Source organism: Myotis nattereri (genome assembly GCF_964212035.1).
Source record: "Myotis nattereri genome assembly, chromosome: 2".
NCBI lineage: Eukaryota > Metazoa > Chordata > Mammalia > Chiroptera > Vespertilionidae > Myotis > Myotis nattereri.
The window spans coordinates 186,680,785-186,700,745 of NC_138076.1; the positions used below are offsets into that span (position 1 = coordinate 186,680,785).

A 19,961-nucleotide genomic window follows, 5' to 3' on the forward strand; every position below is an offset into this window, starting at 1 on the left:
AGTTAGTGAAGTTCCTGGGAAATGGGCTTTTTCATACATTGCTGGCAATATATAGCAACATGAATTAAAAAAGAAATCTTTAAAATGTGCTTATTCTTTTTCTAGCAATTTTACTTTGGGGAATTTATCCTAAGAAAATAATCAGAAATGTGGGTGAGAATATGTGCATATATGCAAAACTGGCAATGATAGAAATGTCTAAAAATAAAAAGTTAAATATCAATGACCAGGCAATAGAACATATGCAGTCATTAAAATATTAAATGAATATTTAATGATATAAAACAAGCATGCCAAACTCAAAAGCTAACACGGGACAAATAAACAAGGTTTAATTTATGTGGGCCACAAAAGAACAAAAGCTTCAGTTTTCATAGAAATATAGGTTTATTTCGATAGAGACATACTGAATACAAAAGGCTGAAGTAAATGAGTAATCATTAGCATAAAATAATAGAACATTTTAATAAAAATTAATATTTTTTTCTTGAACATTAACTTACCAGACACTGAATAACTGCACAAATTAATAAGCGTAATGCAAATAAACCTATTTTTATTGTTCTCCAAAAGTGAAATATTTCCTGTTGCGCACACCAAACGAGTCAGCACAAGACTAATGACGTGGCAATCGGCTGCTAAAATATTCGCTGCTGGTATTATTTGGAGAGAAATGGTGCGCCTGCACGTAAGGCGCATAAGGGAAATGAATTCAACACGATTATAGTAATCAGTCATTAGCAAATGTTGTAGTTCGTTATTAATAATTATGTATAGCAGGATATTGTAAAAATTAAGTTACAAAATTTTTATTAAAACGTTTCTTACATACCGTTATATTGGCTGGGCCACAAAAATATTCGTTGTGGGCTGCATGTGGTCCATGCACTGTGAGTTTGACATGCTTGATATAAAACATTATGAAAAATGTGTATGAAGGAACAAAATTTTAATACCAAATATCTGAGTGGAAGTTTCATGGGATAACTATAGTTTTCTTTTTTAAGCTTAAAGTTTATCAGTTACTCAAAATAATTTTAAAAGCCCAGCCATTCAACTTACTCTGAAAATCTATGTATATAAAAGGCTAAGTGACTGACCAGCCCGGTAGGTATTATGTGCACTGACCACCTGGGGGCAGACACTCAATGCAGGAGCTGCCAAGCTTCAGTGACTTGGCAGCGGTGGTTCTCAGGTGACATACCCCGGAACCAGAGAGGATTCCTCGCAGGGCCGTGTGATTCCACCTTTGGCCATGGGTTATGTTGCTGCTGGGGCACTGTCGGCCCCGAATATGGTTTACTGCTGAGCTGCAGTGACCATAGACACCTTTTGAGCTGCGGCACTGCCCCAGGTGCACTGGCCAGGTAGGGACCACAGGAGGTTGGCTGCAGGGTGTGTCTAGCCCATCTCACCCAGTCCTGCCCCACCAGCCACCTTCTAATTAATTTTCTTTCAATCTGCACAAATCCGTGCACTGGGCCACCAGTATATTACTAATGGAAAATTTGTTAATACTAGAAGGAAGCTCCCAACTACATGTCCTTTTAAGAATGCAAATCATTGTGTGAAAGAATAAGAATTATATTTTTAAGTTGACTTAGAATATTCCATTAACATAATAGGCCCAAAAGAGATCTTTGCCTCTGCAGAATTTATGTTTAATGCCTTTTCAGGGCTCTGAACTTAGCTATAGGTCAATGGACAAAGATGTCCTACAAATCCTGGCATTCTGTCTGTGTCCTGTTGTCTGAAACTATTTAAACATTCTTTTTGGGAAATAGCTGTTGGCATTTCATGCTTAGTAACTCTCTCCTCAATAAGGTGAGGGCCACCGATATTAGTTCTCTGACTGTGGTGTGATATTTACAGACTTAAATGTCATATGTAACAGAAGCACTGAAACCTATTTTGAATTTTCCACAAGCCAGGTATCTGTACTTTCCAACAACCAGATTTGTTTGAAAAATACATGTAATTCCTACCAATAAACCAGGTACCACCCCTTAACTATTCTGATCACTTTGTTACTGTAATTACTCTAGGCAGGGACATTACCCCTTGAGTCTGGAGAAGAAGCAAAATTACTGTTAGAAGATTCATCAGGCTGATATCAACCAGGTATCATTTATTCACAGTTATAAAAGATTTCCTTATAATCAATCAGAAAATAGATGATTTACAATGTAATAAATGGATACTTATCTAGTTTGATCAATTACAAAGAGATAAGGACAGCCCTGGCAAGGTGGCTCAGTTGGTTGGAGTGTCATCCTGTAAACCAAACGGTTGCCAGTTTGATTCCTGGTCAGAGCACATACTTAGGTTGCAGGTTCAATCCCTAGTCAGGGCACGTATGGGAGGCAACAAATTGAGGTTTATTTCTCATATTGATGTTTTTCTCTCCTTTCCTCTCTCTCTAAAATAATAAATTTTTAAAAACCATATTATTGAGTGAGGATTAAAAACAAATACAAGGTCAATAAAATTCCATTACTTGTTGGGGAAGAGATTACATCAAGTGCAATAAATTTTTATTTATAATGAAAAAAATTTTAGGCTAAATAAGAGTTCAAGTGAAATACTCACTTCTTTAAGAATATTAATCATTTTTAAATGTTCATTTCAGCAATTTTATGTTACCTAATTTAGTTTCCCCAAGCGTGTCTGAATTATGGTCAAAAGCAAAGCATTGGACTGGCTGGCTTACTATTCAGTTTTACAGGAGTTTTGTGAGCAGTGCTTCTACATATTCAGGGCTTAGTTGCCTATGAATTGAGCTAATAATAGAGTTTTGGGAATTTGTAAAAAGACTTTATACTATAACTAAGATAAATATAACTTTATAGAATGATTGTTAAGGAATGACCTAAAAATTGCACACAGTCAATTGTCTATTAAGGATATTCAGACAGGAAGAAAAAGTACTCCTTGAAGATCAGTATTGTAAAACTTAATAAAAGAGATCTAAGTTATGTGGCAAAAAATTTCAAACGGTGAAAAATTAAGTAAAATTAAAGCAACTTCAAGATAAATATCTTTCAAAAGAACTTCAGGAAAATATCAACTCTGTATTTGTCAGCACTGTAAAGAGGAGTTGAGAGCCCAGAGGAGGGGCCAGTTGCAGTGGTAATCCTCACATGGGCAGAAAAGGAAAAACAGTAAGTTTCTAGGTAACTTGGCTCAAATTGCACCTAGAAACCGACCGGAGGTTCAGGTTTGCTGTATAACAGACGTCATCCTATTTTTGGTCTCAGGACCCATTACACATTTAAAAATTAGGGGAGATTCCAAAGAGTTTTTGTTTATGTGGGTTATAGCTGCTAATCATTACCATATTAGAAATGAAACCAGAACGTTTAAGAAATATAGGGTATCCCCCAAAATGTATACACACACTTTGAATAATCTTAAAGGCAGTGCTTATTAAAATACATTTCATTTTCAAAATGGAGCTATCAGCTGTTAAAGTGTGTATTCAGTTTTTGGGGACACCCTGTATTTATCAACTCATTTACAAGACGCTTATATGAAAAATAGCTATATTTTCAACAACAAAGAAAATACTCAGTGAGAAAAGCAATATTATTTTACATTTTTGCAAATCTCTTCAATGCCTGGCTTAATAGGAGACAGTTGGATTCTCCGGTCTGTTTCTGCATTAAACCTGCTGCAATGCAGCCTCTGGAAATTCTACTCTGCACTCATGAGTAAACAAGTGTGACAGAGGCAAATGACATCTTAGAATTATTACAAAAACAGTTTTGATCTTTGGCACCACTGTAAGCATGTTGGGGACCACAAACCTCACTTTGAGACCCTGTACAACATAGTTTTGGCATGTGTCATTGTTGTGGGGCCATCAGTCAAGGAATTGGCCCTGTGGGTGGTTACTAAGATAGCAGCACACCAACCTAATTTTTTCCCAAGCAAAAATAAAAATAAAAAAATATATGGCTTTGAACTCATCTGAGAAACACTGAGATTAGGGAATTGTCATCCCTCTTCTCTTCCCTTAAATATTTACAATTTCTGTCATCTCTGAGGGCTATGGGAATATCACAAAAGACTCAGACAAGCTTCAACAACGCCAGTGGAGTCGAGAAATGAAATTGCCACAGAAAAATACATCTTTCAACTTCTTCTGTTTGACTTAATATTTTGTAATTTCTAATCCTTTATTTTCTCCCATATCATAGTTTTTCTATTTTTTTCCTTCCTTGTCTAGGTTGAAAAACGATCGAGGGTCAATATCTTACTCAAAGAACTTTTGAAGTGATAGGTGAAAGCCAAATAGGATGTAACGAGAGTTGACCTTTAAAAAAAGCAACTTTGAGTAAACTGAAAAGCAAAGCAATCTGAGATTAAGCAAAAGTGTAACAGAAATGTCAGACTTCAGAATCCATAGTAAGAATTCACACAGAATGCCGTGAAGCTACTCACAGTTAAAAGCCCCAATGTCAGGTTTGAATTATAAAACTATCAGAAGTGCAGAACTGTTTCTCCAACAAGCTTTGAGTCTGATGATACACTATGCATCAGCTTTGAAGAAAAATGTTAATATGACTACCTTTGTTATTTTTCTAATACTAAAATGATCTGATGTGACAAAAGAATTTTTTTCTAGAAAATGTGGTGAATAAAGATTCCTTAGGATCATTGTAAACCTTTATCTACTGAATAATTCATGTCCCTTCAAGGATTTTCACTGATTATAGAATATCAGAACTCACTCAAATTTGGAGATCTGGTTCAATCTCATGATTACACAATGAAGAAACTGAAATTCAAAGAGTTTAAGCTATTTGCCCAAGGCCAGTTGTTGGTGGCACCGAAATTAAAATACAAATGTCCAGAATACTAGGCAAGTAGGCTTTCTGCAATACTTTCAGCAAGGCCTTTTTATCTTTTGACTAGATACTTTCATATATGGTTATATAAAACCCATAAGTCTATCTGGAATGCATTATTTATTTTACTGCACCCTAAATGGTTCTCTAGGGACCATAATAGTGATCAGTATAATTTGTCAAATTGGACTGGGGCATTGACCCTTTCATGAACCAAAAGGAATAAGAATAAATCCTAGACCTAAGGAGACCTAGAAAACAATACAAAGATATTTCTTGATAGTCTATGGCCTTGTATATAGAATTTGGGGATTAGCAATATAGTCATGGTATGAATTACCAGTAGTATTGATTTTGTTCCTCTTATGTGATTATACTTTGATTTTACTTATAGACAAGCTTAGGGAGATAATACATAAAGCAAGTGGTATATTGAAAGAGATTTTGTGTTTGGATACATTAAACATTACATAAAAAGTCCTTTCTAAGAAAGCTTATCTACACGCTTGACTTCTCATCCTTCTGTGGATGATTTCCAAATTGAAGTTTCTACCTCAGGTTTCTCCCTTGAACAACCACCAGACCTGTAAATTCAGCCATCTCAAGCACACCTCAAAGCCAACATACCCCTATCTGAACTACCATGTTCTTTCATAATCTGTCAGTCATCCAGGGAGTTCCATCTTAGTGAATGTTTCTATTATGTACTTACATAAGACAGCAATTAAGAAGTAATCCTTGACATCACTCCCAATTCAAACTTGTCTTTTCTATTTTTTTTACTCCAATTCTGTTCATTTCATACCTCACCTCTACCACCTTCTCAGGTTGATTGCTGTTCTCTGACACCTGGATGGCTTCCATAGCTTCCTAGAGGATCTTCTCTCATTAATTTTGCTTCCCTCACCCAATCCATGCTTCACTCAGAGTTATTTTTTAAAAAATGCAAACATGTTCTCCCATGTATAATCATTTCTGCCTTCCCATTGATACTTAAATAAAAAACCAAGTTGGGTCCTGTTTAGAGCTCTTTAACATGGTTTTTCTGGTCTCATTTTAACATGTTAGTCATCTTATATCATACACTCCTTTCCTGGCCTTCAGGCACACTGGCTCTCTTAACTGCAGGTTCTGTCCCAGGACTTTTTCCTAGATTCTTTCTTCCCAGAAAACTCTGCTCTTATTCTTCCCTTTCACCAATTCATTCACGCTCATCTTTGGATCTGAGCTCAAACAAAACTTCTTCAGGGAAGGCTTTTTCCACTTTGAAGAAAAGGTTTTGTTCCTTTGTTATATAGAACCATATATCTTTCATTCAGAGCTGTGGTAACACCTGTTGTTTGAAATTTATAATTTGGTAACGGCTTATTTCTTCCCACCTCTAGTAGACTGCAACTTCACAAAGGCGGGACTAGGTTTTTGGGGTTTTTTTAATATATATTTTTTATTGATTTCAGAAAGAGAAAGGGTTAGAGACATCAATGATGAGAGAGAATCATTGATTGGCTGCCTCCTGCATGCCCCATACTGGGGATGGAGCTTGAAACCTGAGCATGTGCTCTGACCGGGAATTGAACCCTGACCTCTGGGTTCAGGGGTCTAAGCTCAACCATTGACCCACACCAGCCGGGAAGGACTTTTGTTTTTGCTTAACATGCTAGTTTTAGGGCCTAATGAAGTGCCTAACGTGAGTAGGCTATCAATAAATATCTGTGGAGTAGATGAATGGACAGATTGGGTTTCAATTTCTTATCTGTAAAATAGGGATCAGTAAAATGGGAGAAATTGTAGATGTTGGTAATAATATTAAAGAGGTTGCTTGTAGGTTAAATCATATATTATGAAAGTGCTTTGTAAACTGTAAGTCAATATTCAATTGTGATTTATTATTAAAATGCTAACACTTATCACATGAATTTTGGCAAGTGAATTTAAGTTATTTCAGCTTTATAGAAATAATCCAAACTATTTTAAAAATATAGTTATATGAAGACAATGATATGATAAAAATGATTGGTAGCATTTATTGGATGTACTTAAGTACTTATCCTATCTATATATATAAAAAGCCAGTGTCCATGACAACCGTTGATGACCAAACGACCAGTCACCATGAGGGCGGGTGGGTGGGGCTGGAGCAGCGGTGGTCTACCGCGCACAATATTGCACGCTGGGCCTCTAATAAGGCATATAATGCTATTACCTCATTTTATAAGGAAACTTGCCCAAGGTTATTTGAGAAATAAGTGGCAGAGCCAGTATGTTTGATTTCAAAGTTTATGTTGTCGACTGTAAAATTTGGAAGCCACTCCAAAGGTACACAAAGGCAAGATGCATATCTTTGAGTTTATGTGGTTCCTCATTCCTCATACTTAGTTTATTACCTTGACACTTCCTTCATGGAGAATATTGAAACTTCCACATCTTTCTCTTCCATAGCCATATTTACCTATAATTGTATTCATATTTCTATCCCCTCCCACCCGAGAGTAAGAAGTTTCTTTCTTCCCTTGAGTAAAATTCCCATTTGTACTGTTGTTCCAGGCTAATGGCTGTTGGCATCATCTCATTTTGCCATTGTACCTACTTCTCTGTTTTCTGATCTCCCTTTAATACACCCGTCTTCAAGCATGTTTACAAGCTCTTTTATTTAAACAAGCATACAAACCCCAAAACTCAAAATCTTTTTGTGACCTCCTCCAATTTTAGTGACCTTGTCTTTACCATAAGTACAATTCTTTCATGATATTAAATTGCTCACTATTCTCTGAACCTCCTTAACTGTTCTCATGATATTTGTTTTTTTCTTGGAATGCCATTTTCTCTCTTCCCTACTCAGAAAATTCCTATGACCTTTCAAGGTAGAATTCAATTCCTTTATGAAGCTCTTTTTCTTTCTCTGAAAGAATTTTCCTTCCTTTGGTCACATATAGCACTTAATAAATTGATTATAGTATAAAATATATAGTATAGTGGTTTTTAGCTTAAGTCTTATCTCTAAATTTTATGTTTTTTAGAGACAGTTACTATGACTTATGCTTCTGTCTCTTTGATTCATTGCATTCCACTTTCCACGTACATATATTTTTGCTCAGTAAATAAATGGAAGAGATACATATCATCAATCACTTGATTATTTAGTCAAATGTGGAAGTTATAACTGTTTTCCTTTCCCATATTCCATTCTGCCTATTTATAATGCCAGTAAAGAATGTCTTTGTATAAATGAATCTTCACAATAAAGAATACAGTAGTTTGGGCAAACATTTTTGTGTAACATTTCTCCAAGGAAACTGATTTTGGAATCTAGGCAGTGCCTGTTAAGTATTGCTCTTCTTCTTGCAAAACAATAATTTTACATCATGTGGAATGACAAGTTCTGGTACCTTGTCAAATTTTTATTTAAGCTTCTGATGTAATCCTCTGATGCCATTTTGCAGTCACTATTTTTAAATGAATCTTTCCTTGAACTGCCTTTTAATTCCTTGGGTAATTTCTGCTTGTTATTAACAGTTGAATAGTTGTGCCTGTGCATCAGAGTTCAAGAAAATAACAAGTGTCTGCCAAGAACCACAGACCTTAGCCTTTGGTCTCTGTCATTCTGACAGCCCGGCCATCTCTAATGGAAGTCTCAGTACCGGGAACATATTGCTGGCATTCACTAGTAGAGATATTAATACCCTATGGCCCATACTAGATAAATTAAATATCAATATGTCTCTTGCTAAAATTAAACTTAAAGAAGGTGGTGCATCTTCAGAGAGAACCAAGTAAACAGCAATATTAAAAATTTTCCAAGCTAAAAATGGAGCACATAAGTTCTCAAGAGGTTAAACCCCTGAAAAAAATAGGTTGTTCAAAGGAGAAAAAAGACAGCTCTCTGAAGAACTCACTCTGACAACTCACTTAACAAGCACATTCTGTTTGTTCTCAGAAGTTAGGTTTTGATTTTGGAGAAGTTGAAAGGTTCATTTCTGGAAACAGCTTGTTCTCAAGTTTTTTCATAGCTCAGTTAAACTACGAGTGGGAGTCACAGGATGAATACAATGGAAATACTCCAACCTTTTCAGTGACCTTCTTTGGTGCATAATAAGAAGCTGTCCAATGTGCAAATAAATCAAATTTCTACTAAGTTCACTGAATGACACTTAATAAATGGCACTCTACTTTGAAACTAGTCCCTATAACCTCTAAAATCTGATTACCTAGGGAAAAAAGTGAACTAGAAACATGCAAGCATGAAAAGATAGTTAAGTATTGATACTTACTATAAGAAAACTATTTTAGGATAGTTTTATTTACCTATTTAATATGTAAATAGCCTAACATATTTATGTAGGATGGCTGTAAGCATAGTGGTTAAGATTAAAAGCCTAATCTCTGGATTTAACTCTAGCTCCTCAACTTCCTAGTGTCACATTAGGCAACTTAACCCCTGTAAGCCTCAGTTTCCTCATAGGTAAAATTGAGATGACACTGCTTGTCTCATAGAGTTATTGTGAATATTAAAATGAGGTAGTACCAAGGGGCACTAAGTAAAAATTCAATTTTTATACTTAAAATCGTGAGTCAAATAGATTTTCTAAATCGGTTTAGGTAGAGAAGGCTGACTATAAGCAGAATTATGCTTTGTTATCAGGAATCAGAGAATATTCAAGTCCATCCAGAGAATGTTCCTATCTTATAAGCAAGAAAACTGAGTATTATAGGCTTCATTCTAATAAAGACATTTTCTTATGAAACTTTCCATAAACTTTACAAAATTATTAGTTGACACACTTAATTTTTTAAAATAGACCAAGGTACATTTTAATCAAACAATGATAAATTGTAAAAAAAAAAAAAAAAAAGTTGATGGTTTAGAAACTTTAAAAAGTTGTTTCATAAGAGAATTATGCTTTAGAAATATAAGGATTCATTGTTTTTACCTTTATGATTACTTTTAAAAAGTTTTAATAGCTTTGTTGAAATATAATTAAAATGCCATATAATCCACTCAAAGTGTACAATGCAATGGTTTTCAGCATGTTCCCCGAGTTGTGCAACCATAACCACAAAAATAAACTTCATATCCATTAGCAACCATTTCCCATTTCTCCCAACCTCCCTTAGCCCTATGCAACCACTAACCTTTCTGCCTCTATGGATTTGTATTTTCAGAACATTTCTTACAAATAGAATCATAAAATATATGGTCTTTTGTAACTTGCTTCTTTCACTTAGCGTGATGTTTTCAAAGTTTGTTGATGATGTAACATATATTAATATTCATTACTTCTATCTACACTAATAAAAGACAAACATGCTGATTGACTGTACCTTCACTATGCCTTAATCCACTCCCACCAGCCAATCAGAGCGACTATATGCAAATTAACCCAACCAAGATGGCGGCCAGCAGCCACGGAGCTGGAGCAAGCAGGAGGCTTGGTTGCCCCAATGATGGAGGAAGCCAAGCTTCCTAGCTGGCTCTGAGCTCCACTCAAAGCAACAAAGTTTCAATTATAGAAGGTAAATAAATCCCAGAATAAAAAGAAAAAAGAATAAAAGGAGAGGCTGGGAGTTTCCATTGCCGGGGGCTTGGCCAACCTGAAAACAGCCCTTAGCCCCTCACCCAAACTGCTAAGCACCCCAGTGGGGACCCTCCACCCTAAAGGGGGGCCAGCCTGAAAACAACCATCAGCCCCTTACCCAAGCTGACCAAACCTCCATGGGATGAGGGTCCCCACTGGGGTGAGGAGCTTGACCAGCCTGCAAACAGCCATCAGCCCCTCACCCAGGCTGGCCAGGCACTCCAGTGGGGACCCCCACTCTGAAGGGGATGTGACCAGCCTGCAACAGCCATCAGGCCCTCACCCAGGCTGGCCAGGCACCCCAATGGGGACCCCCACTCTGAAGGGGGTGTGACCAGCTGCAAACAGCCTTCAGCCCCTCACCCAGACTGGCCAGGCACTCCAGTGGGGACCCCCACCCTGAAGGGGGTGTGACAAGCCTGCAAACACCCATCAGCCCCTCACCCAGGCTGGCCAGGCACCCCAGCAGGACCCCCACCCTGATCCAGGACACCCTTCAGGGCAAACCAGCTGGCCCCCACCCATGCATCAGGCCTCTATCCTATATAATAAAAGGGTAATATGCAAACACCCTAACAGCAGAACGACTGGGAATGACTGGTCACTATGACACACACTGACCACCAGGAGGCAGACGCTCAATGCAGGAGCTGTCCCTTGGTTGTCATTGCGCTCCCACAGGGGGAGCTCTGCTCAGCCACAAGCCAGGCTGACAGCTGTCAGCACAGCAGTGGTGGTGGGAGCCTCTTCCGACTCCTCAGCACCACTAAGGATGTCCGACTGCAGCTTAGGCCTGCTCCCCGCTGGCAAGTGGACATCCCCCAAGGGCTGCCGGGCTGCCAGAGGGATGTCTGACTGCCTGCTTGGGCCCAATCCCCCAGGGAGTGGGCCTAAGCCAACAGGTGGACATCCTCCGAGGGGTCCCAGACAGCAAGAGGGCACAGGTCGGGCTGAGAGACCCCCCTACAAGTGCACAAATTTTTGTGCACTGGGCCTCTAGTTATTAAATAATATTCCATTGTGTGAAGTGCCACATTTTATTTATCCATTCATTAATTGATGTCCATTTGTGCTGTTTCTATCTTTTTAGCTATTATAAATAATGCTGCTCTAAACATGAGTGTTTGAACTGAAATATTTTTATTTATCTTGAGTATATACCTGTGTGGAATTGTTGGATCACTAGGGTAACGCAATGTTTAATATTTAAGGAACTGACATATTGGTTTCATTTTACATTTCTACCAGTAACATATGAGATTTTAAATTTCTCCACTTTCTCACTAACACATATTTGTCTTTTTTATTATAACCATTTTATTGATATGAAGTGGTATCTCATTGTGGTTTTAATTGCATTTTTCTAGTGGTTAGTTTTGTCATGTATCATTTCATGTATTTATTGGGCTTGTGTATTTTATTTGGGGAAATAACTATTTAGATCCTTTGACCATTTAAAAATTGAGTTATTTACCTTTTGTTGTTGAGTTGCAAAAGTATTTATATACTCTGAATAAAATTCTATTATCACATATATGATTTGCCTAAATTTTTTTATTCTGTGAATTGTTACCTTTGCATTTTGAAGCAACTTTCTGTTAGCCAATCAGATCAGAAATGATAAAATAACAATTGTGTTAATATTCTGTCTTAATTGAACAAAAAACTAGAAGTTAGTAAAAAAAAAATACAGATTTTGGCTATTCTTATATATCTAAATCAGGAAGATAGGTTAGGAGTAAGATAGAAATGAGTCTACCTTTTACACTAGGGTCTTAAAATACAAGCATAAACTGTGAATGATCCCAATGAAACCAGTCAATTTTTAATTGATTTTCTTACGGTATCATTCTCTTATTAATTCATTCAACTGTATAAGGTAATGTGAGTCATAAAGAAAATGATGATTCTTTCAAATAACATAATTTAAATGTTAAAATAAGGCACAAATAATCATAATGTATTTTAGAAAGTGACTGATTCAATATTGAGTAATTACTATGTCCCAGGTATTAAGCTTTTGGGAAATAGAAACACTAAAATGATCTATTTTGCCTTCAGTAGCTTTTAGTTTAATGTAGACAAAAATCACACGTTTCACATGTTTCTTGTAAACACATTGCAATGAAATGTAACTTATAAAGTAATAGAGCACTGTACTACACAGAAGTGGTCAATTCCAGGACACACGGAAAAGCATTATAATAAAAGAAAAACTTCAAACTCAACTAACAAAAAAGTTCTCCCCTTTCTTCCTTCCTCCCTCCCTTCCTCCCTCCCTCCCTCCCTCCCTCCCTTCCTTCCTTCCTTCCTTCTTTCCTTCCTTCCTTCCTTCCTTCTTTCCTTCCTTTATTGATTATCAATTATCGGTCTATCATCTGTCATCTATCTGTCATTTATCAAGGAAGAGTGGGCATCTGGGATCACATTCATTAATTGAAGAAACCATAAAACTGAGAAAAATCTCCAATGTGAGAAGTACCAAAAAAAATGTAGGATTCTAAGAAAATTTATAAATTTTGAGCTTGAAGATTGAGAGAAACCTAGTAACTCATAAATAATAGGAAAAGATAACTGTTTTCCACCCCACAAGTTTTATAAATGACACTCATTTAAAATAAATCAGTTGGAAAGTCCTGTGTGTCACTCTCTGTCCCACCTTTGTCCTGTCAGGACCTTCAGAGAGAATTCAGAATAGAACTGGCTCTGAGATTCTTCTCTGACTCTAGAGTCTGCAGACTTTCTTCATGGCATTGGTGAGCTGATGTAATCACGATGTTATCAGGACAGATTTAAAATATTTCTTCTTGGCTTTGAATATAAAATAGAAGCCAAGAAAGAGCTGCTTCCCCAAACAAGAGCCAGGTAACACACTTGTTCCCACACGCTTTCCCTTAACTAGTAGAAGACATCATTCCCCACCCTCAACCCCCACCTGGTGAATTTTCCCTCCTTTTCCTGCAGAAACATCTAAAGCAGAGGTTCTCAACCTGTGGGTCGCGACCCCTTTGTAGTCGAATGACCCTTTCACAGGGGTAGCCTAAGACCATCCTGCATATCAGATATTTACATTATGATTCATAACAGTAGCAACATTACAGTTATGAAGTAGCAACAAAAATAATTTTATGGTTAGGTCACAACATGAGGAACTGTATTTAAAGAGCCAGAAGGTTTCGAACCACTGATCTAAAGAGATATATAAGGGATTATTTTTTAATTATTATAATTGGCAGATGAATTGTACACCTACGTAGAAGCAGGGCATTTTTTCACATTTTGCATGTTTAAATAGTAAAGAAAAAATATGATTCCAATTTTTAAAAACTTTTTTCTTTTTTAAAAAATATATTTTTATTGCTTTCAGAGAGGAAGGGAGAGAGAGAGACATCAATGATGAGAGAGAATCATTGATCAGCTGCCTCCTGCAAGTCCCACACTGGGAATTGAGCCCACAACCTGGGCATGTGCCCTGACCAGGAATCGAACTGTGACCTCCAAGTTCATAGGTGGACACTCAACCACTGAGCCATGCTGGCTGGGCAAAACTTTTTTCTTTGAGAGGGGAAGAAGTAGAGAATTTTAGTTTTCCATAGTTCATTTTTTGGGTTATTTCTCTAAGAGCAATAAGACTCGTTTCATTTCAGGAACCATAGTTATTAATTGTACTTCAAGTTTAGTACAGAAGGCATAATTATAGCTTAGATTTGTTTAAAATGTATATTCATAGTTTACATTTACCTACATTTAATATTCATAGCTATTAAAATTGGAAATAGAATATCTATTGAAATTTTCATCTAGTCCAATATTCTTTTCTCTTCAAATTTTAAATTATCAGTAATTACTCTCATGCTTGTTATATAATTGTTACCTGGAAGTCAAAAGTCCAAGTGCTTCTAAAGGGTGAGAAAATTTCCATCTTCTCAAAATGGAATGCATTTCTGAAGTAGTTCTTTCATCCCATCCAGGGGCACTGCCCAGGACCAAGGGAAGGGAGCAGTTTTCATTATTGCAGTAGAAGCGATAAAACCATAAGTATCTTCTCTTTTCTTCAGAGAGTCTGTAAACCAGATTGTAATTTACTAGAAGTTTCTATACTTACAAAGGCTGCTGCAAACACACAGTATAAAATCTTACACTAGTTTTTTAAATTTTAGTTTAGTTTGGAAAGCAAGTCCTTTATCTTCTTGGAACAGTTTAATAAGGGTATTTCATCAGCTTATCTCCCACTAACTTTATTATTTTACAGAAAAAAATAAAAATAAAAGCTTGCTTCAGATCATTCACATTTATTTTTTCCTCCCTGTTATCATCGCGACTTAAAAAAATAAAGATATATTGGTGGGCAAAATCTCTGTCTCCTTGAGAGCAGACAAAATTTATCTGAATCCTGCAACATGTACTACTTAGAAGAGCAATAAGCAACCACTTACTTTCTTTACAAATTAACTTAGACCAGATGAATTCTTTCACCTCAAAGCAAGTTTCACCAGAGTTCAGAAAACTCTTTGGTCTAAATTTCTAAAACAAAGATCTCAATTCATCCTTGGATTCTGGCATTACATTCTCAGAGTTCATTGAGAGTTTTGAGTTAATGCCAGTGAATAGAACTTCCTTAAATGCCCAACTATTTCCTCCTGGAGAGTAGCGCCAAACAGAAGATCTAAATCTGGGACTAGGGCTGTTGACTCACTGACAGCTTATGTTTTGCTCACACTCCGGCAGAAGCGTTCCGAGCCAGAGTTCAGCTGCAGAGCAGCGTTTCTCCTGTGACAACGACCGCTTTTGTACACTGTCTCTTCCAAACCGATGCTCTGTTGTTCACCTCACATTAGCTAAAAACTCCCAAGAATGGAAATGAGAAATATTAAGTATTTTAAAAGTCAATATTTCTCTATAACTTCTTTTAAAGGTATCTTCTTCTGCACAATGAAGGAATTGGATTATAGGTAATGTCTAAGATATGTTTGGGCTTCTTTCCTGTTTTGTCACTACCTTCTCCAACAGAAAGCCCTCAAAAGAAAAAAAAAACAAACCCATAAAAAAATTTTACTAAACTACTAAAATTATTTATTTTGTTCTGATTAAATTCCATTTTCCCCCAATATTGAATAATGCTTTTTTTTTTCCCCCATTAACTTCTTTAATGAAACATTATTTACCGAGAAGGAAATGAACAATTCAATACATGTAGCAGGTAAAAACATAATCCTGTTAAGATATAAATAGTTTTTTTTAATGCCACCAGATGCAAACACTGGTATGACTTCTTGCACCCTATGTTAATATTCCTTATTTTAAAACTTCATATAAATGGAATCAGTAAATACTCTCTTATTTATGGCCTTTTTCACTTAGTAGTTTTGGAAAGGATCTAATGTTGAGAATATTAGTGTATTTTTGAGACAATCATATTTAAATGAAGAGCTATAGGATGAGATGATTCACTTATAAGAAGAACTGGAGAAGGAGTATTTCTGGTAGTGGGAAAAGCAAGTAAAAAAGGTCTTGATAGGGAGAGGAACTAGCACATTTGAAATATATGAGAGAGACCAATGTCATTGGCTTGAAGTGAATGAGGAAAGGAGCAATACAAGTTGAAATTAGAAAGCAGGGCAGTAACAAGATCATCTAAAACAGAACTTGGTCACACTCAATATCTCAGCTTTGAATGTCCCAAACTTATTCTTCCCCCAGAAAACGACTCTATCTTCTGCCTTATTGATCAATTAAAAAATGTGTATTCTCCATTGAGTTAATTCATTCCTCAGTTTCTCAATGGGTTTATCCTCTAATTACTGTTAATCGTCAAGTCATATCTTCTCAACTTCCAAAGTATGCCTCTCAAATCTAGCCATTTCTCCCAATGTCCACTGCGATCCCTTTTAGTTACAGCCACTATAATCTCTTACCTAAAATGTCATCCTAACCTTCCTGCTGTACTGCTTGCTTCCACTCTAACTTTCTTGCCAATCCATTTTTTAACTTGTGGTCAAAGTAATTACTCAAAAAGATTATTCAGGTCACATGACTCCCTTGTTCAAAACCGTTTAATTATTTCTCATCCTTAGGAAAAAATTATGTTCTATATCTTATCTATATATTACAGTAGATTTGTAAAGAATTACTTTCTTAGTTCTACGTTTTTGGCATGTCATTGATGAACACAGTCAGTTGTAGCTTAGATATTGTTGAGTGTTAAGTACAAAGTCCATAATTCTCTCTCTGTCTCTCTTTTTTTAATCCTCACCCAAGGATATTTTTTCATTGATTTTTTTAGAGAGAGTGGAAGAGAAAGGGAAAGACAGAGATAAATATCAATGTGAGGGAAACTCATTGATTGGTTGCCTCCTGCATGCGCCCTGACCAGGGCCAAGGCCGAGGAGGAACCTGCAACCGAAGTACATGCCCTGGACCAGAATGGAACCCAGGATTCTTCAGTCTGCAGGCTCTATCCACTGAGCCAAACCAGTTAGGGCCATAATTCTCTTATAGTTCTTCCTGGGGTTTGGTTTTATTCAGAGAATTACTGTTTGACAAAATCAAAGCACTCTTTAGTCAACAATTTAGTGCTATTAAAACATGGTTTATTTCTGTACTTTTAAAATCTGCTAAGATAATTAAATTTTGCTTTTCCCTGTTTACTAAAACAACTTTATATCCACTTTGATGATGGTTAAGCAATGGTTTGTCCCTGTTAAATGCTTATATATATTTAATCACTTTGTTGTTTGAACTGAATGATTTCCAACCTTTTTATTTCCCTTTGACTAAAGTTAAAGTTGCTTAATACTGCAGGAAAAAGAAACTTTAAAAAGCATACAAAATTACTAATTTAGCTCTTAACATTAATTGGTTATCCCACAGGTACAACTTTAGTAAATGAAAGAAGTTATGTGGGAGGGAAGGTTCACTCTTTATAAAGTTATGAACACTTTCATATGACTGATGGTGTCATGAATAGCAGGCAACATTTACTCACAAGACCTGGGTCACTTACAGTAAGGGAGACTGTTTCTGTGAAAGTCTGGCAATATGTTTTAAACACTCTTTCGGTGGTTCTTCAGGATTACTTCTACTGTCTTCAACATCAAGTTTCACATACTCCCACTCTGTAGCTGGAAAGTCAATCTGAAATAAAGAAATGGTTGCCATGTACTGAAAACCTCAAAAATGCTTTATTAATTTAATAAACTCCATCATAGATTTGTAGAAACTAAAGGAAAACTCCTGTATTGTCTGTACCATTTATTACTTAAAAATAAGTTTTAAAATAATCATTAGGGTTTGACTTGGTATTTAAATAGATATGGTATTTAGAAAATCCTCAATTATGTATATAACAGGCATACATTAGTAATCTGTAATATTGTATCAGGAAAAATGAGAAAAAATAATAACAATATGTAAACTTTTCATAAAATTAAATGATTACAGCCTTTCTACATTTAAGAATTAAAACATATTTCTATTATTAAATGATGAAAATGATAGATGGTAATTATACTTTTTTTACATAATAACTTAGAAAAATAGAGTTACTCTATGTTCATTTCTACTTCATAAAAGTCTGTGAACCATTATGTAGGCATGAGAGTGAAATCTTCTCTGGTAAAGACCAGTTTTGCAAGTATATAAGCAATGGAATATTTTGGATCAGTGTGTGGTATGCTGTCTTTGAAGGTGGGAGTTTTGCTAGGGATGTGGCTCTATTTGTGTGAAGCTTGTGGTATGACGGAATCTGAATCAGAGCTCCAGACTCAGAAATAAACTTGCATAGATACTGTCAATAAAACTTTAGAAATGAATGAGACCCAGCCATTCCACTGCTAGGTACATATTCAAGATAAATAAAAACTCACATCCACATACAAACTTGTACATGAATGTTTAAAGCTCTATAATTTATAGCCAAAAGGTGAAAATAATCTAAGTGCACATTGACTAATAAGTGATAAAGTATAGTATATCCATACAATGTAATATAATTCAATAATAAAAAAGAAATGAGTACTGATGCTACAACATGGATGAATTTTGAAGCATTATGCTAAGTGAAAAAAGCCAGTCACAAAAGGTCACATTTTTATAATTCTATTTATATAAAATGTACAGAATAGGTGAATTTATAGAGACAGAAAGTAGATTAATAGGTTTTTAGAGTTGAAAACAAATGGATGAATAGAAGAAGGTGATAGCTAAAGGTTATGAGATTTCCTTTTGAAGTGATAAAAATAAAATTGATGGTAGTGATAATTGTACATATCTGTAAAAATATTAAAAGCCACTGAATTGCACACTTTAAATGCAATTGTATGGTACATAAATTATATCTCAATATAGCTTTTTAAGAAATTCTGCCAGGTAGAATATATATACTAAGAATAGCAAAGAGTAGCAGATGGAACCCTTGAAAACTGTCAACAGTGAGGACTAGGAGGAGAAGGGAGCTGAGAAGAAGACAGACAAAGGATAACCAGAGAGAAGTATGAGGAGAAACATAGAGAGCAGTAACACCAAAGACCAAGGAAAAAAGTGTTCTGTAATGGGGAAGAGATAGACAGGGCCAAATTATAGAGAGGGCTAGTATGAAGAGGACTATTGAATTTGGCAACTAGGAATTAGTGTCCTACCTGACAAGTTAAAGGTAGTGAGGACATATAAGCAGAATATAATAAATGAGACATGAATGGGGAGGTGAGGAAGTAGAAAAACAGAGAATAGGATAAGAGCAACATTAACTCTTAGTTCTTAAATTGTGATAGAGCCACTCTACTAGATTGTATAAGGGAAGAGATAGGAAATCAAGGGAGACTCAGGCCTGTGAAATCATGCAATAATCTGTCTCCATTACTGAACTCCGATCTACTTCATTTTATCCACTGCTTCCAGTTAGCAAATCAACCACAGAACACTCCAAAAATGATTAACTGGAAGGAATCAGGTCCTGTGACATCATGTCTCTTATCATACTGGGTCGGCTACAGTGTGGCAATAACTACTTACATGATAAAGACAATAAAAAAAGTATAGACTTGAAAGAACTTGGAAAGGCATAGTATAATCCTTTCTTTGTACAGAGGAGAAAATTGAAGATGAGGTGACTTCACAGCCATAAAATTTTCTGTTAAAGAGTTAAGTCTAGAATCCACATTTCCTAAATCTTAGTCTGATGTCTTTTTCTGAGACTCACACTGACTCCTTAACACAAACACTAATTGCAGAACTTCTAATTTCCTCATCATCTCATAATATTTAGGTGAAAATTCTGCTCTAAATTTAGCTGTATGTAATTAGAGTGATACTGGTTATTAAGGGTTTTAACTTTAATACCTTAATAACTCTCATTTTATTTTGTATATTTCATCACCAATTAAGAATATTCTGGGAAGTTTCCCTTTATGTCTGTACATGAAATTATTTTGTAAAAATCAAATTACCTAACTTTTTTGCATACTATGGAATATTTACATGCCGTCCCCCACCCTTTTGTAAGACAAATTTGGTGTGATTCCAGGTGTCTACTTGGAAATCT

General features: G+C 35.9%; 1 protein-coding gene across 1 annotated transcript in view; it reads right to left on the reverse strand.

The window, feature by feature from the left end:
• PIK3C2G (phosphatidylinositol-4-phosphate 3-kinase catalytic subunit type 2 gamma) overlaps positions 1-19,961 on the reverse strand; it is a 283,175-nt gene that overhangs the window by 159,823 nt on the left and 103,391 nt on the right. The window contains exons 15-16 of the mRNA XM_081084139.1: positions 17,427-17,557; positions 14,298-14,486 (exon numbers count right to left, since the gene is read on the reverse strand). Of these exons, the coding sequence (XP_080940265.1) occupies positions 14,298-14,486; positions 17,427-17,557 (320 nt within the window). The remainder of the gene's footprint in view (positions 1-14,297; positions 14,487-17,426; positions 17,558-19,961) is intronic.